The sequence below is a fragment of the Apostichopus japonicus genome, chromosome 23, assembly GCF_037975245.1.
Source record: "Apostichopus japonicus isolate 1M-3 chromosome 23, ASM3797524v1, whole genome shotgun sequence".
NCBI classification, from domain to species: Eukaryota; Metazoa; Echinodermata; class Holothuroidea; order Aspidochirotida; family Stichopodidae; genus Apostichopus; species Apostichopus japonicus.
This window is the reverse complement of record NC_092583.1, coordinates 9,305,432-9,328,854: the sequence shown is the minus strand read 5'-3', so window position 1 is coordinate 9,328,854 and position 23,423 is coordinate 9,305,432. Positions and strand designations below refer to the sequence as shown.

The 23,423-nt window shown below is 37.1% G+C and overlaps 1 protein-coding gene across 1 annotated transcript in view; it reads right to left on the bottom strand.

Annotated features, from left to right (window-relative positions):
* Window positions 1-4,581: 4,581 nt before the first annotated feature.
* LOC139965055 (bone morphogenetic protein 1-like) overlaps window positions 4,582-23,423 on the bottom strand; it is a 32,570-nt gene continuing 13,728 nt past the window's right edge. The window contains exons 8-20 of the mRNA XM_071967234.1: window positions 20,014-20,087; window positions 19,167-19,338; window positions 18,254-18,427; window positions 16,368-16,552; window positions 15,914-16,121; window positions 13,318-13,502; window positions 12,331-12,496; window positions 11,329-11,507; window positions 9,050-9,515; window positions 8,582-8,775; window positions 7,704-7,872; window positions 5,632-5,813; window positions 4,582-4,878 (exon numbers count right to left, since the gene is read on the bottom strand). Coding sequence (XP_071823335.1) covers window positions 4,714-4,878; window positions 5,632-5,813; window positions 7,704-7,872; window positions 8,582-8,775; window positions 9,050-9,515; window positions 11,329-11,507; window positions 12,331-12,496; window positions 13,318-13,502; window positions 15,914-16,121; window positions 16,368-16,552; window positions 18,254-18,427; window positions 19,167-19,338; window positions 20,014-20,087 — 2,519 coding nt within the window. The 3' untranslated portion in view covers window positions 4,582-4,713. The remainder of the gene's footprint in view (window positions 4,879-5,631; window positions 5,814-7,703; window positions 7,873-8,581; window positions 8,776-9,049; window positions 9,516-11,328; window positions 11,508-12,330; window positions 12,497-13,317; window positions 13,503-15,913; window positions 16,122-16,367; window positions 16,553-18,253; window positions 18,428-19,166; window positions 19,339-20,013; window positions 20,088-23,423) is intronic.

Below are 23,423 nucleotides of genomic sequence, written 5' to 3'. Positions count from 1 at the left end.
TTTGATTACTATATTTTCATCATTTGCGACAATAACTTGGAGTCAATATTATAGGCTGACGTATAGTTTATGCAGTGGTTACGGTATCCAAATGTTGCACGTTGTAAAGTCTGCCTCAGAGATTCATTATTTTTATTTAAAATTATATTGTAATACTGCAAATATCTATATTAAAATATCTTCATTTTAGAATTACCGGGGGAAATATAAGAAAAGTATGGTATATCCGTTCTTTTTTATTGTTATAACTAACCCTATACGCATTTCCTCGCAATATGACATTTATTGAAATCTGTTTCCTTTGGTTTTAGTTTTATGTATTAAATTCTTTTGATTTTTTTCGGGGTAGGATGGGGGGGGGGGGGGGGTTAGTGATTAACGTATATTTCCAATTCAGTACTAAAACATAACTGTTTGTTGGTCTTAAACAATAATAATATGCTAATTATTATAATGAAAACGCATACATAGGCTTAATGAGTTTTAACAGTTATATTGTTGTAATTACAGTTAACATTGAGCCACACGCTCAGCTACCTGGCTAGCATTTGGTAAGATTTGAATTATTGTGCCTTTAGGTATAGTGCCGTCATGATTTTATAAGCATGGAATTTAATTGATAAAATGAAAGTAGTGATAATGGTTGCATAATAATTAAAGAAAAATTCCTCTGTTTTGCCCAAGTTGAAAAAATTTACCAGTTAAAACAGGCTGTGCGAAGTCATACAGTGTGACAGAATACTGAGCATAATTTTGATGATCTAAACCATACAGTCTGAAAAAGGTGCGAATTGAAGTAAAATTTATAGATGCGCTGAGTAAGAAAGACATTTGATTTCTTTGGTGCTGAAGGTTTCCAGGTTTTGTTTGGGATGTCACGACTGGCGCCTACATATATGTTAACGAGCTATGTATACAGTAACCAGTGGGCGCATGGTGGTATAATATGCACGTTTTTGCTCTTGAACGACAAGGCATCATGCTGTGAACAATTTGGCAAAGTTTTGTTCTCAAATTGAAGCAAATTGTAGACGTTCTTCGGAAACCTTAAATGTATTCCGGAGGTGAGACACATTTTTTTCAATCAATTCATATCGGTGGAATGCTTGACTACGTAAGCTGCATAAATTTGTACAATAGGTCGAATTTTAAGTAAAGGTTGTCAGCGAACTCTGACTTTTTCTGTACTAAAATCCGACCACCCTGCTGGCATCATATCTGATCACTTTTATTTTAATAACGTTTTGATGTGTAATGCCGACAAAGTTAAATGGATTAAGTACATGACCTTTAGGCCTTCACAAATCTGTTTTCATGCCACCGCCATATTCCAATCCAAGCTCAGGCAATGCCAATGGGAGACATTCATTAGGCTAGGCCTAAGGCTTGAACCTATATCAATTGTATATGAGGTAAAATGCTTAAAGCTGCCACACCACAGGGTTGCACATGCAAGTAATCAAGAAAATAGTTTCTTCACACCCAACCCCTGCCTCCCTCACTTTCATATGACATATAATAAGGTGAACCTTTTATTTTCATTAAGTGCTAGGACATAAATCACACAGCGTAAGTTAGTGCTAGGCCCTCTACTGTAATTAAAACTAAGGTCTAACAATAGGCTGATGCTTCATTGTATGTTAGAATTACTGTTTGATGTGTCTTTGAACTAATGACATGGACTGGCATGCAAGGAGCAATGTTAGCTACTAATGCTAGGTCTAGCAGGCCAGGCCCCCTATCAATAAAAAATACAATTAATTCACTAAAAGATGTTAATTACTATAATAAAAGTACAGGAAAATGTGTCCACTTCTGTTGGCCTCTATGGTCCAACGTTTGTAGATTTTTATAACTTATCCAGGGACAAATTTAGTGGGAGGGGGGAGGGGGGCGTGGACTCTACTCTCTAATCATATAGTTAGATATATTCAATTCGTCATTAATTTGCAACCTGCTGATTCTTTCTCTCATATTGCAAAACTTACGGTCAAATACAACGTTATGGTTAAGGCCTCCTTTCTCGTTCAACACGTCTCTCGTTGGGTGTGTGAGTGGGTGTTAGGGAGAAAAACAAGGTGGAATAATGATACGTATGTATTATTTGTACTATAACCATGATCCTAAAAAAGATTGTAAAATGGAATACGGATATTCTCACACCCATGGGCGAGCGCAGAATTTCTGTTAAAACTCACATACTAATTCCAATTCTTTTCTAGTAAAATGTTGAAACTACTTTTTTTTTTTTAATTATGTGAACGTCTTGTCTGCTCTCGCTACACTGCAACTACAATGGACGTCAAACACATGGAGAATGCTGTTGTAGAAGTTGGCGGCACTGTACCTCCGTCCGGGCCGAGAGGTAGAATAAAATAACGTACACTATACAGCAATCAGATCAAAAATGAAATGACGTCACACATATACGAAGACAGCTATTTTCGAAGCTGACGTGACTGTGCCGAGAGGTTGAATAATATACCGTTCACTACAGGAATCAGCTGATAAGATAGTGTTGTTGGATAATTTGTCTCCGTAGTTATCATGCATGAGATATTGCCTAGCTTTTTGGTGAACGAAAGGTCAATTTCCAGTGATCACATGAACGGAGATACCAAACAACTGACATAGATGCTCTACTAGCGAGAGATTACTTGGAAGCTGTTTAAGACATCAGCTGTAGATCATTGAGCCTATTGATATATGTTACGCATGTTATATTATGTATAGTTTGTCCTAATCATGTCCTACATAGTACATAGTACTATATGTGTATATGTGTGTATATATATATATATATATATATATATATATATATATATATATATATATATATATATATATATATATATATATATATATATATATATATATATATATAGTGTGTGAGTAAAATGTGAACAATCAGCTGCAGACCCTCATTTCTCACATCGGTAAAGATGTCAAGATTGCGGTCTCGGAGAGAGGATCAGATCAGCAACAGGATCATCCGATAATGAAGATAAATACATATGTTTCTATTACAGCTCCGACGGTTAATATCGTGGAAAGGATCGCTTGGAATCATGAGAATTGTACTACAATATCATATGGTCAGCTCATTTATGGAGAAAACACAATAAGACTTTTGCTAAAAATATTTTTCAAAATAAAATAAAACTGTTAGCAAACTGCTTGTCCACTAGAGAGCCTGTGTCGGAGAATGTTTAAATGTAAGTTGGCCTGACGTTTCGATCCTAGCAGGCTAAACAATATTTTAAATTTTTATGCAGTCATGTCATTCCAAAAGCCAGGGGAAAAAATCACCAATTTCGGTAAGTTTATGTACAGATCTTAACTGTGAGCATTAATATGATGCCTTTAAATAATGATATGCATCAGAAATTAAATTTGAAAACAATTGAGAAAATTAATAATATAAAACTTAAAAAAATGTGTATGTGTTTATAATAATTGGTTTGCTTTACATTGTGATATCTCCGAATTCAACCCGAATCGTCCTGCTTCATCTAAGTGTATGCACACGTTGCAAAGCACGACGAATTAACATATTTGCACACTGATGAACGGTATTAGCATACTACTAAAACTATGAGACACTCATAGCAGTTTCCAGATTTTCTTTTGAAGGAGAGGGGGTGGGGGGGGGGGGCACTATTCCCTACCATCCTATACTTGGGGGATTGGAGGCATACTACAAAAATAAAACTTTTAGACTTCAAATAGTGTATACTGAGGTATATTTAGCCTATAAATTAGACTTGTCATTATGTGTACACACAAGCTTGTGCTTTAAAGTGTTCCATACAGATTTCCATCTATAGTGCAGGGGTGGGCAACCTTTTGAATGAATGGGCCAGATATAAGGAGTGATAAATTGACTGGGCCGCACCTACCCAACGACCTGCTGTTGATTTCAAACCTTTGATTCCGAGGACTTTCAAGCATAAGGTGTGTGTACTTAATCCGTATTCAAAAAAACATAATGTCAATGCAGTACAGTTGATAATTAATGGTGATAATAGGACTACCTGACAGTACCATTAGTGCAGATAAATTCTAAGCAGTTAGTTCGATTTTTGTGATGATGTAAAATAGATTGATTTTTTTCTTTCCGTTGAGACATATCACGGGCTGCAAACAATCACTGGTGGGCCGCATTTGGCCCGCGGGCGGTAGGTTGCCCACCCCTGATCTAGAGCGATCAAAAATCAGTAAACAGAAAGAAAATCCCTTGTATATCAAAAATGATATATTGTTATGAACAATATTTATTGATAATATGCACTAGACTTTTGCAACAATTTGTGGAGAAATCAACACTACGATACTAGTTTCGCTTTCATTTATTGGCTTTAACCTCACCCTGACCACCCCTACCCCCTCCCCTTACTCTTATCTTCTGGGTCGTTCTTGTGCATTACGTTTGAACATTTAGTTTGTATAATTGCAATTTTAACCTAGCTGATCAATATAATTCAAACAAAATTATCATGATTTTTGTGAGTTTCTTTGTTAATTGGTTAAAGCTAAATTACACTAATTGAGCAAAACAAAAAGGAAGAAAGAAAAGAGGATAGCATGCAACATGGTTGTTTAATTCAGATATATCAGAATGCCTTTATGTCTCTGACAAAAGGAATATATGTCAAAGAGTCATATCAAACAACAGTTGATTTCAAAAACCTTTTATGTAATGAAACTGAATATTCATGAGTTTGTGACATAATTAGCTAAGAATCCATTATCCCCGACGCTGCTGTCAGAATGGAAGACCAGTCGTAGCTCGTTCTCCGTACTTGTGGTGTCTGGTGGTGCATCGGTGCCGCAATATACACCGAGGAGCACCGGCACACCGGAAACGACATCGTATAGCTGGAACGGTAGATGAGAGGAAATGATATTTTTTTCACTCAAAGAGAATTTTGAATATTCAAAAAGATAAGAAGCAAACCCAAACCGTCAACATTGATCTGCATAATAGAGATACATGCGATGAATTTATTTATTAATTAATTATTATTGATTATATCCAAACAGTTAAGGGAAAGAAGTTCTTCTAATTGGGAAATGTCAAAGTCATTCTGTTCCTTCATATACTCACGAAAGAAGACTAAAGCAAGTCTAAAATATGACGTGATCGAGTCAAAAAGTGCTTCAATATTTTTATGTTCTTTTTCTTCAAATGATTACAATATTTATGTAGATAGAGGGTTCACTTATGTTGAACCTAAGTTTATACTGAAGTTCTGGATATGACCGAATGATGTTTTAATGTCATCACTGTTTGCAATCGCCATTACAATACGAGCAGAAGAATTAGAGAGAGATGTAAAATTAGTTTATTATTTAGTTTTTATTATTTGAGACAAGTTTACCTTGATATCTCTTGAACCAAGTAAGATTAATATATAGACATGTTGTAGCGATTTTTCATCACACAGACATCCGCCATATATGTTTAAGATAATAATTGGGTTTGATTCTCCTTTCATATTTCTATAATAGACACAGAATTCTGTTTGGTAAAGACATTTGAAAACGATATATATATGATTATTAAGGTTAATATAGCTTTTCATTATTGAATAATTGAATAACTTTGTTTCCCTCATTTTAAACATTTACCTCCAAGTAATCATTCTGACAGCTAGAACCGCCCTCCATGGAGAAGTCTACAAAGGTTAAATCAACGGATGTCCCTGGCGCGACCACGATACGGTATTCACAGTCAAGAAGAATATCATACTCGTCAGGATAGTTTGGTGACATCACCTGGTCTGATGGCGCTGTATACAATTCGTTACAACCTGAAGACGCAGAAATAGGAAAGGGAAAGACTGTCACAGCCAATCACATAGCTTCTATAGAAGATGTCATGTATGTATTGTATTGTATTGTAGATAGCAGGAACCCGCGAAGAAGCCATCATTGGCTGATCAAAGCCGAAACCTGACCCAAGTCAGTCTCTTAGATTCATATTTTAACGTCCATGATTATGAATTGTCAACAACTCTGTAACTGGACGACATACATTATATGAATGAGAAGGCTATGTATCTTTCTTGTTCTACCGTACATTTAGTTGAATTTCGTTTATGTTAGTTTTTTCCATCATTCGTATTAAACAAGCATGCTTCTTTTAAGGAATCTACTGACAGAACTCCTCAAGACAAGACTTAATCGTGACAACAGAAGCAACAGTAAGTTCTTATCATACCCAGGATTCAACAACTAGACATAAGAGGAATCTTTGTACAAAATAATCGGTTAAGTATTCATCTAGTCATTAAAGTTCGTGAACTTTGACCAATCATTAAACGTTAATCTTGGAGTGACTCGAACTTGGGACATTATGATTGAAAGGCACGGGCGTTAACCACTGAGCTAGCACTCCGGTCATATAAAGAAATATATAATATTTATTATATAAAATATAAAATAATATATAAAATAATAGGTAATATTATTTAAATACAGTGTTGCAGTATCAACAATACATCCAGCGTACGGTAGCTTGGACAATAGCATTTTAACTATAAAACTTATACTTCCAATTGCGGAGAAAAACATGCTGGAAATTATGCCATCCTGAAGGTGGTCAGATATTTATGACATAAAACAGCAGCGATTTATATGTCAATCCTATCATACATCAAAAATTTTCAATTGCTTAGAATTGTGGACAAAATGCAACCAGAATTTCTCATGAATGAAACCAGTGGCGGAGCTAGGGGTATTGGTCAGAGGGGGCGAGAATTGTCTGTAGGGGCGCTTTTGACACTATCTAAGCGGAGCGCCACCACAGGTTGGCGCGGAGTGTACAGAAGTTTTTTGAGTAAAGATACTCCCTAGATCGCCGGAAATGACCCTTTCCGGGCCTTGCTAGTTTGCAGATAAAAGAAGAATAAATAGCCGTTAGATCATTTTGACAGAAAATTACAGCACGAAAATGTGACAAATGTCAATATTTAGATGAGGCGAGCAATAAAAAAGTCAATAATCGCGAATAAGTAAAAAGTCGTTAAAAGCTGAAAAGGGCGACAGCAGTAAATTTGAGTCCGTCAGGGGGCGGGGCATTCGCCCCCCTGACTATATGGACGCTCCGCCACTGAATGAAACGATAGTTGCATGTATACAGGCCTACACATTGTTCTCTTCCTTTGAGAATTCGTTATTCCCATCGCGGAACCTATGAATGCAATACTACAATAATACTATATAAACATGATCTACTTATGCCTATGTATGTACTGATCACACTCACCAGCTATTTCATGACAGGAAATTAAAAGGTTCTGTAATAAATTAATGTATTTCGAAGTACCACTTTTGCAAGTGTATTAAGCAGTCTACAATTTCAACGCAAAGCACTTTTTAGGCACAACAAATCACTGACATTTCAATGCTAGAAATATCATTAAACTCAACTGATTGACTGGTTTTTATTATAGCAAGGAACTTCCTGATCATGTACAACGGATCACTGACATATTATTGCAAAACAACTCGTTTGAAACTGAAAGCAACATTGTGAAGAAGTCTTTTTTATTGGTCAAGGCCAGGTCACAAGTCATTAGATTTCACTGCACGTCCAGTCACAAGTTAAAAAAGGGGACTCAATCCAAACCCGAGTCAACAGCACCGACTGAAAGGAATATATTTGACAATATGACGATCTGATTTATCACATTTCTCACCCAACGGCTCCGATGCATATGTTGCCAAGAATCCAGAACTTGTGATGGCGTCGTTTGTGATGAACCTTACTAATACGTCACTTCCGGTAGAGACTATGTCATTTGGTAAGTCTGTACCACAAAGACTACTTCCTAGAAGGGGCTCGGAATCGGTAAGCCCGTCGTACACCTGATATTGAAAAGAAAAGCCATTGTTTGTACCTCCATATACATATACATATATTTATATATATATAGAGAGAGAGAGAGTTGGTTGGTTGGCGTCTATCTTGGCGCAGAGTGCTCTATGTCCAGTGGACAGAGCGGAATATACGTTGATACTAGTTGAGACTAGTGCAACACTAGTAGTTGTAACTCGGAGTTTCACGCGTTTTAGCACAGAAAAATTGTCAGATTTAGAGCGCCAGGAGTGCACTCTGTACAATCATAAAACTTGGGTATTACGCCCTTAATCACAGTTATTCAAAGCCAATATATACGCTTTAGCACACCAGTAGAATCACTGTGGTCGAGTGATACGGACTTCGGTTCGTGACACGAAGATCCGGGGTTCGATTCCTACCTTCGCCTGATGAGTCTCAAAAGGACGAAACCGGTCGTGAAGTGGAATTTTTCTGGTGTGTTATTCTTTATTGAATTACGATATATATATATATATATATATATATATATATATATATATATATATATATATATATATATATATATATATATATATATATATATATATATATATATATATATATATATATATATATATATATATATATATATATACATATATACATATATAGGCCTTTATCCTACTTCCACTCTCATTAGGTGCTGAAGTGTAATGTGGTTATGTAAGGTAACAATGATCTTATGTGTTCACTGACCGTGACAGAATCGAGTCTGCAGGTCACACTCGTCTGTAGGGAAAACGTGATCCACCTTAATCGTAACGTTTCGGGGAAAGTCGTTGATATTCGGTATTCGCAGACATCGTCATTATTGTAATCAGAAGGGTAATTTGGGGAATTTAGATTGGTTCCATTGCAGGTTGACTGACAGGTACATTCTAGTGTTGGACCTGAAAGAAACAAAGAGAATGGAGAGACATAATTACATTTACTAAGCCTTTGTAAATTAAAATTAAATTAAAGTTTTGAATCTTTAAAATAAGAAGATGTGAATTTAGACAGTTTCATACCTATACTTAAACATTCAATTTATAGTTGAAATACGGTTATATATCGCAGCCTAAAAAAATTAAAAAATTAAAAGCCGTATGAATTCTGCTAAATTTTACCAAATATTTGAATTTGATCGACGATTCCCCCACCCTCAAGCAAAGAAACCCTCACCAAGTTCAGGCAAGATGGTTGTGTCCGGTTTTGGTGTTGAAGTCACGATAATCGAAGTTGTCACCGCTGGTGTAGTCACCACTGGTGTGGAAACCACTGGTGTCGTCACCATTGGTGTTGAATCCACTGGTGTTGTCACCATTGGTGTTGAATCCACTGGTGTTGTAACCATTGGTGTCGTCACCATTGGTGTTGAATCCACTGGTGATGTCACCATTGGTGTTGTAACCACTGGTGTAGTCACCATTCGTGTTGTAACCACTGGTGTTGTCACAGAGGTAGTTGTAGTTGGTACGTTGATTGGACCATTGAAGGTAAACACCCCCAAGAATCCAGATGCTGCCACTGATGGATCAGACTGGAATACCACAAGCATAGATGACCCTGATGATGTCACAGGAGGTGGATTTTCAGAACCGCAAAATACAGCCAATAGCGTCTCGTCTGTCGTACTGCCATCGTAAATCTCATTGTAATAGGAAAGTGGAAGTTTAAATTCAATTTGAACTATGACGAAAAAACGAAGGGGTACACATTTCCATCTTTCATTAAAAGGTGGATTTTTCTACACGTGCAATAACAACGTATCAAAACACAGTGTAAAATTTTCATTCGGAAAGTCCCGTTTTACGGTTGAAAATAGAAATCGCTGTGTCAAAATACAATTTCACTAGTATATGTGCTGTCAAGAAGCAAACGCCTGAAAGAAAATGAACCAGTCGTTCTTGAGGTTATTGGCAAAACCCATCACAGTGTTAATGCTTGATCTTTTATATGTGGAAAACTGTGACAGAAAGTTTTTAGTTGGTTTATCTTCAATGGATAATTATCTGCAATTTTTACCAGACCAGCGGAGGTGTTTTAACTGACTGAATGTTACTTTTAATTCATTTTAATTCATTCCAATTAAAAAAAAGCAAGACTTGCTCAAACACTTTAACAGCGGTGATCTCATGCAAATATCACATCAGAAATTTCCCACATTTAAAAAATAAAACGAAAAATATAGAAAAGGAAAAAAATAATTTCATATCAAGATTATGCTGAATACTTCCACACTGCTTTGGGCTACATATGGTGTTGCCAGATGGCGGATTTACGTGTGTCTAATATCTATGTCATGTTGCAACATTTACAGGCTCCTGGATCACATTATACTCTTTGATATTAATTCATTAGTTTTGAGTTTACATAACAATCGTTACGTTAATGAGGGTATTACCAACGTTAATTACTCCATGAACAAGGATGGAAAAATGAGAAGAACAATAAGGGTTTTAACTCCTCATGTACAGGTTTTAGTAGAAATCATAAATTTGTACAAAATGCAAAGCCTCTTTAAAGGCTCGAAACCATCAAGTACTTGGATGTGTGGGCGTGTCCTGTTGCATATTTATTCATATCACAGATGATCGAATACCTCAGAGATTGCAATTTTTCATTTTCATGTAGGTTTATTTTTCCTCTGCTGTTTTCCAAGATAAAGCAAGCAACATGAAAATGAAAATTGCAATCTCTGAGGTATTCGATCATCTGTGAAAACAGCAGAGGAAAAATAAACCTATCCAACCTTTGACCTTTCCCATGCATCAGGCCAATGCACTGAACTAAAAAAAAAAAAACAATACAAAAAGAAAAATAAAGAGTTTAAAAGGTGGTTGGTACCTTCCAAAGAAAGCTGTATTCTAGATCATAGCATACATTTAGGCATTTATCCCATACTATACCTGTACAAATCTGATGGGCAAGTATTTTTAATTTCATTTTTGTCCCCCCCCCATCAAACCTCATATTTGTTCCCCCCCCCCATCACACCTCTTCTCATAGCTCTCTTCCACCTTTTTTTCTCCACACCTTTCTGTCTTTGTCCTTCTCCAGATTATTCCCTAACCCTTTTCCTTAATCCTCTCTTTGTCCCACCACTGTTTATCTCCTACCTCTCCTCTTCCCCTGTTGGTTTCGTTCTTTCTTCTCTCCATCCCTTGTCTACTAATCCCCTTACATCTATCTCTTTGTGTTCACCATGCTCATTAACCTGCCTGTATTCTGTGTGTGTTTTTGTCCCTTCTGTAACTGTTACTTGTCATTCAGCCCCTGAAGAAGATACTGCTAGGATCGAAACGTCAGGCCAACTTATTTTTACACACTTTCTTACACACGCTCTCTAGTGGATAAGCAGTTTGCTAACAGTTTTAATTTAATTTAATTTAATTTCAGTTTTAATTTAATTTTAATTTCACTTAAAACAATACTTCCTAGGAGTACATGTTTCTCCATACCTTAACAGAATCGAATTCGCAGTTGCCATCTTCCAAATCAAACGCTGTGAAAGTCAACGTGATCGATTCATACAGTTCGGCAACAGCCCTGTAAGAGCAATTTGTGGTGTCGGCATATTCGTCAGGATAATTTGGAGATGAAAACTGGCTTCCACTGGCTGTGAATACTTCATTGCAATCTTTATGATAAACAGTAAAAATACATCATCTTAAAAGACTAGTTCTGCTACACATGGATATATTCATCATGCTGTGCCGTGCCTGTTAATATTTGTTTACACCAAACCAAACCGAACCTGTTTAAATTTGGTCATCATGTGAACCGTAACCATCACTGTTACTCTACGATCAACTGCTTGCTTGCGTGAAAATCACATTAAAATGAGATTCATCAAGGAGCCAGCGTCAGGCACAAATCTGCTTGCAGCCCTCTAGCCTTCTTACTATGCTGTGTTTATAATATTTTCATTTTGATCAGGTGACATGAATGATGGTTTGGTGATGCCATGCATAGCACAATAATTTGAGATTATGTAACTAACGAATCTGTCTGGACAGGTCATCCCTCCTCCCCCCCCCCCCAGAAAATAAAAGGAATTTTGAGCAGATGTTAACCCCAAAGATCAATGAACGATGTTACAAGAATCTGTACAAGAATATCAAACTAAATTCCATACACTTGTTTCAGATGTGTTTTTCACTTCTTGTGTACTTTGCCTGTTTACTGCTTTTAGCATTATTCAAGACTTAATTTAAGACAAGTCTATAATGTTGCACTGCAAAGGTTCCTAGGGAATCATCACTCTATGGTAACTCATGCCTATATTAGTCTTTGAGTTTAAATAGAATCAACTCTAAGAATGTTTAGGATAATGCTATTTACACTGTACAGTAAAGTACAGGTGCTTTTACATAGTTTAAAATTGGCCTAAATGGTATTAAATGAAAGAAATTCTGCCTCCCCCCCCTCCTCACAAAATTAAGAATGGTGAATTGTCTCACATTGTTCTACAAAACGATATCTTGCATAGAATCCACTTCCGGTTGTGTTTGAGTTTGTGACAAACCGGGCAAGCATTCGTCGATCTGAGCTTGCGATGGCTGATGGTAAACGACTTCCACAAACATTTGCTAGGACATCATCAAGACGGGTAGGACCATCAAACACCTATGAACAAATGAAAGGCAAAAATAAAGAAACGATAAAAAAAAAAAGATCCATTTGGTAAGCAATTTCAGAAAAATGTTGTTGAAGCTTTTAGTCAATTTAGTTGTCTTGATGGGAAGTTAAGAATAAATGTTGTTTGGTATCATGAGTGAAGAAACCCTGTATGGTGGTTATGTTACTTGCCTGTCACCATCTATATTAATAATTATAGTGCTTTATGCAAAAGCATATATCTCAATGCACTATACATAGCATTAAGAGAAAAGGACAGTATGTCATATATAGCTATAATAATGTGGTTGTCTGTATTTTAGATCCTCCTTTGAGCAGGAACTCGCGAAAAAGACTCATTGCCTTATCAAAGCCGCAAGCTGACCCAAGTCAGTCTCTTACATTCATACTAAACGTCCATGATTATGAATTGTTAATTGTCAACAACTCTGTAACTGGACGACATACATTATATGAATGAGAAGGCTATGTATCTTTCTTGTTCTACCGTACATTTAGTTGAATTTCGTTTATGTTAGTTTTTCCATCATTCGTATTAAACAAGCATACAGGCATGCTTCTTTTAAGGAATCTACTGACAGAACTCCTCAAGACAAGACTTAATCTTGACAACAGAAGCAACAGTAAGTTCTCATTATACCCAGGATTCAATTACTAGACATTAGAGGAATCTTTGTGCAGAATAATCGGTATTTTTATACATCTAGTTATTAAAGTTCATGAACTATGACCATAAGGAATGGAGTAATTTCTTATGGCAATCAATTACAGTCATTCATCAGTAAAAATACTGTTCAAACAGAGCTTACTTTCAGGCCGTCCTGGCGACAGTTGAGGGAAGTTTCGATATCCACGTCCTCCCATGCCATATAGACGTAGTAGCCCAAGGGAGCAGTGAAGTAATATTCACACACTTCATCATTGTTGTAGTCATCGGGATAGTTCCGCGAATAAATATGAGAACTGGAACAGGTATTCGGGCATGTGCATCTCACTATAGCAAGAATTATTTAACATGATTTGTTAGAGACAAAATGTTTCTGACTAAAATTGCTCCCCTTGTAATTTTCTTGATCATAAATTCCCAAGATAACATATAATTCTGTAGATCTAGTTCTTGTTGTTTTTTTTTCCTTTTCATTATCCAAATTTTCTCAAACTGAATAAAAATGATGCATATTGCGTACAGTTCCATAATTTGGGCAAGGTAATTGTTCTAGACATTTTTTAATTCCAAATTCATGATAGCTTTCAAAACGATTGTAGAGTATTACACTGGTGACATATCGGTACAAAACTGGCTAGTCTCATGAACCATTTGATAGCGTATATTGCATGCATGGTGGGTTCTATATGTAATGCAATTACGAATTTGAGCATGAACATTTTTACCCAATGGCTCATATATTTCTCTCAGTTTTAAATACTGTATCTACCCTTTGTAATGAAAACAAGCTACACTATGTTTTGCATGTCCTGACGGAATATTAATGCAAATTTTGGGCATTTTCCTGTGCTAATGGTAACACAGTATCTTCGTTAATACTGACCTACCGTAGTTTTTATAGGCATAGGCTTATTATGACACAGTCTGCTTATAACTAAAAGAGTGGAATTCAATTGGAAGTTACGTCTGGGACTCGATTCATTTACTAATACTGTTTTGTTTGAAAAAAAAAACATGTATAAGATGTAATGTACAATTACAAAAGTCAAGACAGAATAGTTTGGGAAATTTTTCTTTTATTCTTTCCATTGAAAACATATTGAAGAGCTGTTAATGAAGAAAGAAAACATGAAAAATGTTATTGGTCTAAAGGATAGACCTAGCCTATAGCCCTAAAATGTGAGCAAAGGGACCCTGTCCAGACATAAAGAGATGTTTAAGCCAGTCACTGAGAATAGTCATCGGTTTGTGCATATTTTATAATGGAATGACCAAATGGAATGAACCTACTATTTTTTTTTTAAGTTAATAGCAGGAATGCCTAGGCCCAAGCTAATGACTGTTATAGGCTACAGTTATGGCTAACTTTAGCCTATAGGCTCGAGTTGGACATGCTGATGGGCCAGCCATGTACCAGCAAAACAAACCTGTAAAGATTTGTATGAAATTTGAGTACACTCAGTTCGCTACCAAATCGATTCGTCAACTATTGTTTTATACTTACGTAGGTGTTCACACTTTACCTATAGCTGGGAGTAATTTAGCCGGTTATTCATGTATAACACCAAACTAGAAGTAGGAGAACCCACCAACTTTGTCTTTCCTAAAGTAGGTGGTCATCATAGAGCATAAAATTATGTTTTTTTTTAAGGAAAAGTCGCCCAGGAAAGAACCTGGGCACGAAAACCAAACTACCAAACGACTGATCCGCTCTCAACCCCAGTCCCCTTACTTCGGGACTGTGACTGTGTGATCATCGTCGGGTGTGCATCACTATTCCCCTCGAAAGGGAGCATACTACACATTATCTTAGCCAACAGGCCGAGAGTAATATTACGCTCTATGGTGGTCATAACCTAAGGTGAGCGTGTAACGTTACTTCTACTTTACTATGCTTCAAGTACACTAAATATGGTGTGGAACGCCAAATGGTCATGTGATATTCATATAGCGCCGCATTATTAACACAAAAAGAAACCTTACTGTAGGCCTACATGAATCAAGGGGTTCTTTGAAAGTTTTTTGTGGGGGAATTGCGGGATGGAAGGAAGTAGAGTGCGTGCTCATTTTGTCAAAACGTATGTCGAAACTATTTCTCCACTTCATGAGTGACATAGCCCCCTCTAATTACAAAGGTAACTTTTATTTACGGAGCATGCGCTGTAATGTTTTTTCCCGCTGCATCAGGGTATTCTCGAAGTAAATGTGCTATAAATCAAGACGACAATGTACTAAAAAAAGGCGAGGCCCGTTTATCTAGCATATTTGTAGGATTACTTAAGCTACAAACCTAGTGTGGAAATGCCATTGTCTCACAGGAATGTACAAAGAGTCAATATCACAACAATAATACACCCTTATAGCATGTAAGTACTTAGGAAATTACTGCTACTAAAAGGATGTGGAGATATGTAGCAGGTTGATTATATCGGCCAGGCTTCTTTTTCTTCAAATATTAATGACACTGAATAAAATCATAATATGGCAACACATATTTTGAAATGTGCACGACTTAGTTTCACGTATCATGGCGACCCTTGGTGCGAATCTCCAGAACAATTCGGGGCTTGACAGAGTGGATTTATGTTCACTCTAACGTGACGCAATTGTGACCGAAGAGATAACCTAGCATTTCTCAGTCTCTATACAGCACAATGTTTTGAAGGTATAGAGAGAGGCCCCAACTGTGCCTCCAGGAATCGACCTTAAAATAGAAATCACAAACTAAACGAGCTTACTTCCGTCCGGTGCTGGTGTTGGCGCTGCTGTTGTCGTTGGCCCGTCTTCAACAAACGTGAATACTCCGCTGAAACCGCTTGCTATTTCCGACCCGTCGGATTCAAACGTTACTAGCATTGCACTTCCACTAGAGTAGATTGGACCGGGCAATTCCCCTCCACAATAGGAACCAAGCAAGTTATCTGAAGTATATAAACCGTCATAAACCTGTTGAGAAAATAAAATAAAAATGTAAAATTATGTACGCAACATACATGGTAATAACTTGTCACATAATTAGTTCCGCGATAGATATTTCTGGGCACCAACATGGAATTATCAAATCTTTCATAATAATAGAAACTCGTCATTTTGCGAATATTCAAAAAGAAGAAAAGTAGAAAAAGAAGTACATAGTTTTGTGGTTTATTCATTTTTATTAACCAGCAATAATTTTTACCAATTTTTCGTTACCTTAACAACATCATAGGAGCAACTCTCTCCATTTTCCAGGTCAAAGTTCTCGAATTGCAAAAGGACGAATTTCTCGGCCGCTGATTCAACTCGGTATGAACACTGCTCGTTGTTATCATATTCGCCGGGAAAGTTTGGAGATGAAAACTCACTCCCACTTGTGTTGAAGTATCCTCCACAAGCTTCTGTACATGCATTAAAATAAAAATCAATAATTTTAAATTCGTTATTATATAATAGAAATACCGCAAACGAGGAAGGGGTTATACAAATTTCGAATCCGAATCTCTAAGGCCTATTCAAAAATAAGTTCAAGGATGTCAAGATATTCCAAAGTCGATAACTTGTTGCAAGTTTATCTTGGTGAATTCAATGGGGAAATTATTTGTTGAGGTGGTACTCACGAGTGATGTAACCTCGTAATATCACTTCCCCTTTGATATGAGTTCGAATACAAGTTGATAAACATGTGTTCTTAACGTTGCAGCTGGATCAATATTAGCTCCCCCCCCTAAAAAAACAAAAACTTAGGGATAAAGATATGATTACAAATCCAATATAACGAGTACAATTGCCAGTAAGCTGAAACACAAATACAGATTAACAACGCAAGTTTGTCAACCAGCGAGTTGGTTGGAGTGCCATTCTTATAAGGGGGTAGGGGCGGGGGGGGGGGGTTGGGGGTAATGCTTCTTCCTAGTCTTCTTCATTTGGTTTATAGGCAATGCACACAATTGATTTCCCAACTTATACATTATCAAACACTATATAATTCCTCTTCACAGACAATTTCCTACTCAGTTCATGAACAGTGGCGGAGCGTCCATATAGTCAAGGCGGATGCCCCCCCCCCCCCCACATAAACTGCTGGCGTCCTTTTCAGCTTTTTACCATTTTTACTAATTCGCGATTGTTGACATTTTTATTGCGCTCTCATCTACCTATTGACATTTGTCACATTATCTTTAAATTAGCAAGGCCCGGTAAGGGTCATTTCCGGCGATCTAGGGAGTATCTTTACTCAAAACATATCGGTACGCTCCGCGCCAACCTGTGGTGGCGCTCCACTTAGATAGTGTCCTGTCGAAAGCGCCCTTACAGACCATTCCCGCCCCTGACCAAAACCTTTAGTTCCGCCGCTGTTCATGAAGGATAATAACAGAACACGACCCGGCTTGACGATTCATTGAGAACTGAGTCATTTATCTTATGCGCATAAGTTGCAGACAGTACGTATGTTTTGTGTACGTATCTGCGTGGCATGTACATGCAATGTGGGATACTCCAGTGGTCGGCACTGTCATTATATTTCCTAACCAGAGGCATGTTACAGCGCTTTACACAATCTTTGGTCGTAATATGTGCGTTCCGTGGTGTTTACAATCGCGTGAAAGCGCTTTAAACTTGATAAGGAACGCATACAGACTCGATGGGTAGTTTGGCTAGTTCCAGAGATATGAAACAGCGCCACTATATTTCACGTTTCCACTTGTGCAGTTTCGTCGAACGAACAACATGATTTAGAAAAACACGAGTAAAGATACATGAAACTGTTAGTTTGACTAGAAACGTCGGGCATAATAGTTTAAAAGAACTTCTCTTTAATTATTATAAGAACGAACTTTTATATAATTGTAGTGATCACAACTCATGGTACCACCATTCTACTACTGGTGATTATGTAGTCATAGCAACAGCAAAACTAGATGAGACTAATATGGCCGCGCCCTCTGATCGTTCGTTCGCAATAGGAGAACCCCGATTCAGCCCTTCGAATTAAACACGGCTCAAGGGCTGTTGCGCCCCTGGCCCCTTCTCGTCAAGCCTACATCTTTCAAGTACGAAGTTTTGTAACATACTTTGAAATAATCAATCATTTTTTTTACCCTCTGGTCGGGGCGTATTCATTTCGTTTTCACTTTGTCCGACGTATAATAGTCTGTTCGGAGAACCGACTCCTTCGCCTTGTACAACACCATTAACAGCTGTATTGAGTAATGTAGTCTTCAGCTCTGATGGTGTCAGCGAAGGAGTTTGACTCAAGTAAATAGCGGCAGCACCTAAATCATAATAAAAAAAAAGAAAATGTAGTATTTGATTAAATTATTTTGTCTCTTTGTAAAATACTCTACATTGGTAAAAAGTAACATGGATCGAAAATGAAAAGCTTGTTTTATATAGCCTACCATTTCTCTACGTACTGTGATAGATAAGTAAACTCAGCAATCTTTGAAAAAAAAAAACATTGACGTTTCTATGAAAAGATGTGAAAACAGGTGAAATTGTGTACCCCCTCCCCTTTACCCGACCAGTTGACCATCTGTTACATTGGCATCTGTCAAACAATTCCCCCCAAAAATAAGAAGGGATATGGTTAATGGGATATCGAAAATCTCACACGGAAAGATACTGAGAGTAAATGTACAGGAACAAATTCCTCTCGTACCCTATATTAACTCCATCTCATAACCAATTTTGTGGCATTTTTGGCAATATATACTTTGGAGGACATTGAGTAAATCCTCATCTCCCCCTCCTCCTCTTCCCCCTCCTCCGCCAATCCCCCCTCTTCTTCCTCTACCTCCCCACTCCTTCTTCCCCACCTCTCCCTCTCCTACTCCTTCCCCTCCCCCTCCTCCAACCTATGAATTTTGATAAACTCTTCGTATCAACATGCAGCCTTTAATAGATGTAACCACATTTGTTTTTATTTCTTGAAAAATTGGAGGAAAGGGTACGAACCACTGGACTTACATTTATACACAATATTTCATAATAAATATCAAAAGTTATTCATACCAGCAGCATGTGGACTGGCTACACTCGTGCCACTGATGACCTTGGTGCTACTGTCGCCCCCAACCCAGGCGCTCTCAATCGACACACCTGGAGCGAATAAGTCAACGCATGACCCGTAATTGGAGAAGTAAGCTCTTTGGTCTGATTGGTCGATAGCTGCTGTCGTAATGGCCTACAGTAGATCGATACAATTCCTCAAACAATGTAAAAACAACATTTCTGTAATTTTCATTTCATACTTTTAGTCCTCTTCCGATAACCTATCTGCGGCTTTTTTTCAGTTGATTTTTGTTTCCCATTTTGTAAAGAATCTGTACACTAAGACTTCAATTTGATAAACTTGTAGCAAAAAATAATACTAAAATACTTTATTATTATTATCATCATCATTATTATTATTAATATTACTTAATTATTATTACTAATTATTATTACTTTATTATTTTTGTATTATTATTACTTAATTTTTATGACTTAATTATTATTACTTAATAATTATTACTTAATTATCATACTCATAGTCATCGGTACTGCTCTTGATTTAACAGCTGACTCTGATGCCGATATATTAAAATTGAAATTTAGTCGTTTGATTTTTTTTTTTAAATAAGAAGAGTATACTGTGTAATGATTAACTATTCATTGGATAAGTTTATTTTTGTTGTTGAATAGGAACCATTCCATTATTCTAATTTATTTTTAATTTGGATGAAGTCACTTGACCATAACCTATCAACATAAAGATTAACATCCCACGGAGCTGTCACCAAGTGACCGATCCTGATGTCACCAAGTGACAGCTCCCTGCCCAGTACACCCCCTTTGGATGAAACAAAGATAACCTAACCTCAGAAACACGAGCCGGTGAATAGGTACAGGCATCTGCAGCATTATTTCCCGCTGCGACAGTAACAGCAAAACCTGCGTGCATGGAAAGTAGGAACAACTGCAAACTATGGTACATGTTACCCTAAAGTATGTATATTACTATGTGATCAAAAGCTTAAATGTAAAGTAAGCTCATTTTAAAGCTATTTATTATGGAAATTAAGTAAACACATATGCGGCGTAACGTCATCTTGGTAAGATTTAAATCTATATCGTTTTAAATGAGAAGAAAAAACGAGCTCATGTTCACACATATGGAACTAGTGAAAATAAGTACAATGATACATATATGATAACGTACGGCTAGATATGTACTGGGTCACGCCAACATTTACACCCACGGGTGGAGGGGAGGGGGTGGGGAAACGCCGCTATATAATTATGTCGCCAACATCCTCCAGTGCCCTCCCTCCACGCATTGTAAGTCTTAGGTATAGAAACAGTATCGCAACCTGCTTCCAATTTGCTAGGGATACCGACGAACTTTGAACATGACGTTTCCAGGAAACATCACACATAAAATACACATAAACCGATGTTTTCATGTAAGGTAGAGTTAATTTTGTTCGAAGGGGCCTCGTCAAGTACTTACACCCGACCCGTTGGGTACCTTGATAATATAACTAACTGACATTGTTCATAATTTAGCATCACATCGCCTTTTTTTGTGAAGAGTATCGGAGTCTCTTTTATCATTTGAACTCTACCAAGTTTTTTTTTTACCCACAGCCGTACGTTTTTCCCCATAGCCGTACGTTATTATATATGTATCAGTTTTGTTGTTGTTGTTATTTTATAAATAGACCAAGGACCTGTTTATGGCAGCAGCTCTCTGATCAGAAATATCAGACGCAGAATGCTCCGTGGACACATTTGATTGATTGAATCTAGCAGATGTATTATAAATTAAAGTGGCCATGACACGAAAATTTCAAAGTCCTATATTTTTGGGATCCATCAAAGAATGTTCTCTAGAACATGTATCAACCAATCTGCCAGTTTAAAACTTGATTTTTCAAGTCGAAAATTGAGAATGAATTTACCCTTTTCGGCGTTTGAAACTTTGTTTACTCGAAAATTTTCCTATTCGCATGACGTCATGTGACGTCACGTTTTGAACACATTTGTTGTCGCTGCTTTACGATCCTCCGAACATACCATTCACGTACAAAGTAGACAAGTACACATACCACTAGTAGTTACTAAACAAAACACCGATCACAAGTGCGATATCAAATCAAAATTTCCTGTGAAATGGCGGATTCAGAACCAATTGCGGCAACCGAAGTTCAAAGTGATAATGGTTCTTCACTAGGCAGTCAAATTGGGCTATAATTAGAGTGCCCTTTCTCATATTCGAAGCAGAGAGTGAAGGCGATGATCGTTCCAATATTGAACCGAACGTTGAGGGTGGAGCGGAGGTGTTAGAACCGTATCAGTTCGAGCCTGTTAAACGAGCCGAAATTGAAGCTCCACAACATATCGAAGAAGACATCCGTTCGAAACCATTGCAAGGAACATACAACGTGGTAAGAATTTATTAACGAAGCATTTAAAAACAAAATCCAGTCCATTTTGTGCATGTGTTGTTGGAATTCGCGGAACACCCTAAACCGTATTGTGCGTTGTGTTACGGTAACTTACAACCCATATGTAGAGTGTGTAGTACTAGTAGGGTTGGTTGCATACTGAAAGTTTGGCTCGGGGATGTAAGTTGCATTATGCAGCCATGCTAGGTAGGCATATATGTTATTTCATACTCATTATTACTTGGCTAGTACTTTGGCCTGGAGTTTTGCAAATCAATTTTCTGAAACAAAAGAATGTTTCAGATACACGGAAGGTGTAAAATCACAACAAATGTAATCATAACTGTACATTGTATGCCTGCTTGTTATTGTGGACATCATGGCCAACATTAATACATTTTGAACTTTCATAAATTTTTTCCCAGGCAGTACAGATACATAGCCTACGGTCAACAGGTTCAATGATACTTGGGGTTCCTAGCAAGACACGTCAGGGTTGTGCTACCATCATGTGCAGTCCAAAGGATCAGAAGTGATTTTCCAGCCAATGGTCATTACACTGGATTCAAGTTGCCAGGAGAAAACTCATTGTATAGGAAGCCTTGGTTGAGAAATTCCTCCAGAAACACCTTTTCTAAACTACGATTGTGTTGGATTATCAATCCGTCAGGGTTCCCTCAGTGTTGATATATTGAAATTCAAGACTTTTAATTCAGGATGAAAAGGTTATTTTCCAGACCCAACATCAACAATGAAAGAAAAGGCATGTTTTGAAGCATTTGGACACAAGTATTGGCGTGACCGTGATGTCATATAATATGTGCATAAGGGAACGGACATTGACCTTTTTAGGGGCATTTACCTCCCAGACGTTTGATTCGTACCTTTAATCTGGAAGCCAAAATATCCATATCACCAATGATATTTGACAGAAAAGTCATAATAAAGACCAATGGAGGCAGCAGAACTCTTGAATGTTTAGACTTTGTTTCTTCAGCAGCAGTTGGTTTGTTTTGTAGTCTTTCTTCAAAAACTCAGCAGTACACCCTGTTAATGGTCTTCGATTGTTTTAATGCGTGTGATGCTGTGTTTCACATTGCCCATCAGTGTTGTACGTGTCGTCGTGCTTGTGTAACATTTTTGCATGTGAGTTACTTCGTGCAGTGTTTCTTGGTTTAAATAACCCTTTATTGTATTTGCTTCTGGATTATTCTAATTAATTTGTCACAACAATGATTGATAGCGATGGACATGCAACTGCTTTGTAGGCTTAAAGCCAAAAAATTCATGTAAGTTGTTTTCTTTTAACCTCCTTTGATGTCACAAATTACATTAGTGTAATTTAAGAATGATAATGTTTATGGAAAGTACAGTTTTACTTTTATGTCATATAATACAATGATTGTTGTTAATGTTAGTTCAGATTGTCCAGAATGACTGTCTAGAACTGATATTGAATAAATTTTGTTCAATGATTCAACACTTGAACTATGTTGTGTGAATTTTTGGCTCTGTGACTTTAAAATAAATCGCTTTGAGATTTAATTAAACACCCTTTGGAATAAAATCTTTTTACCTACCTAGTATTTTGACCCATCCCCATTACCCCCACTCCCTCCACAACATAAAAAATGGTTTTCCTGGAATAGGAATAAGAAATTATTGCTATAACTAACTGGTCCAGCATATTCCAGAAATAAATTGGGGCACTGAGATTTGTTCACAAGAAGATGTAACCCATCGCTTCTGAAGCTAACCTCATAGCTTATTAGTATACAATAGAGCAATGAAGGGGGTGTTAATTTAGATGATACAGTAAAATCTCTTCGTCTATTGCGAC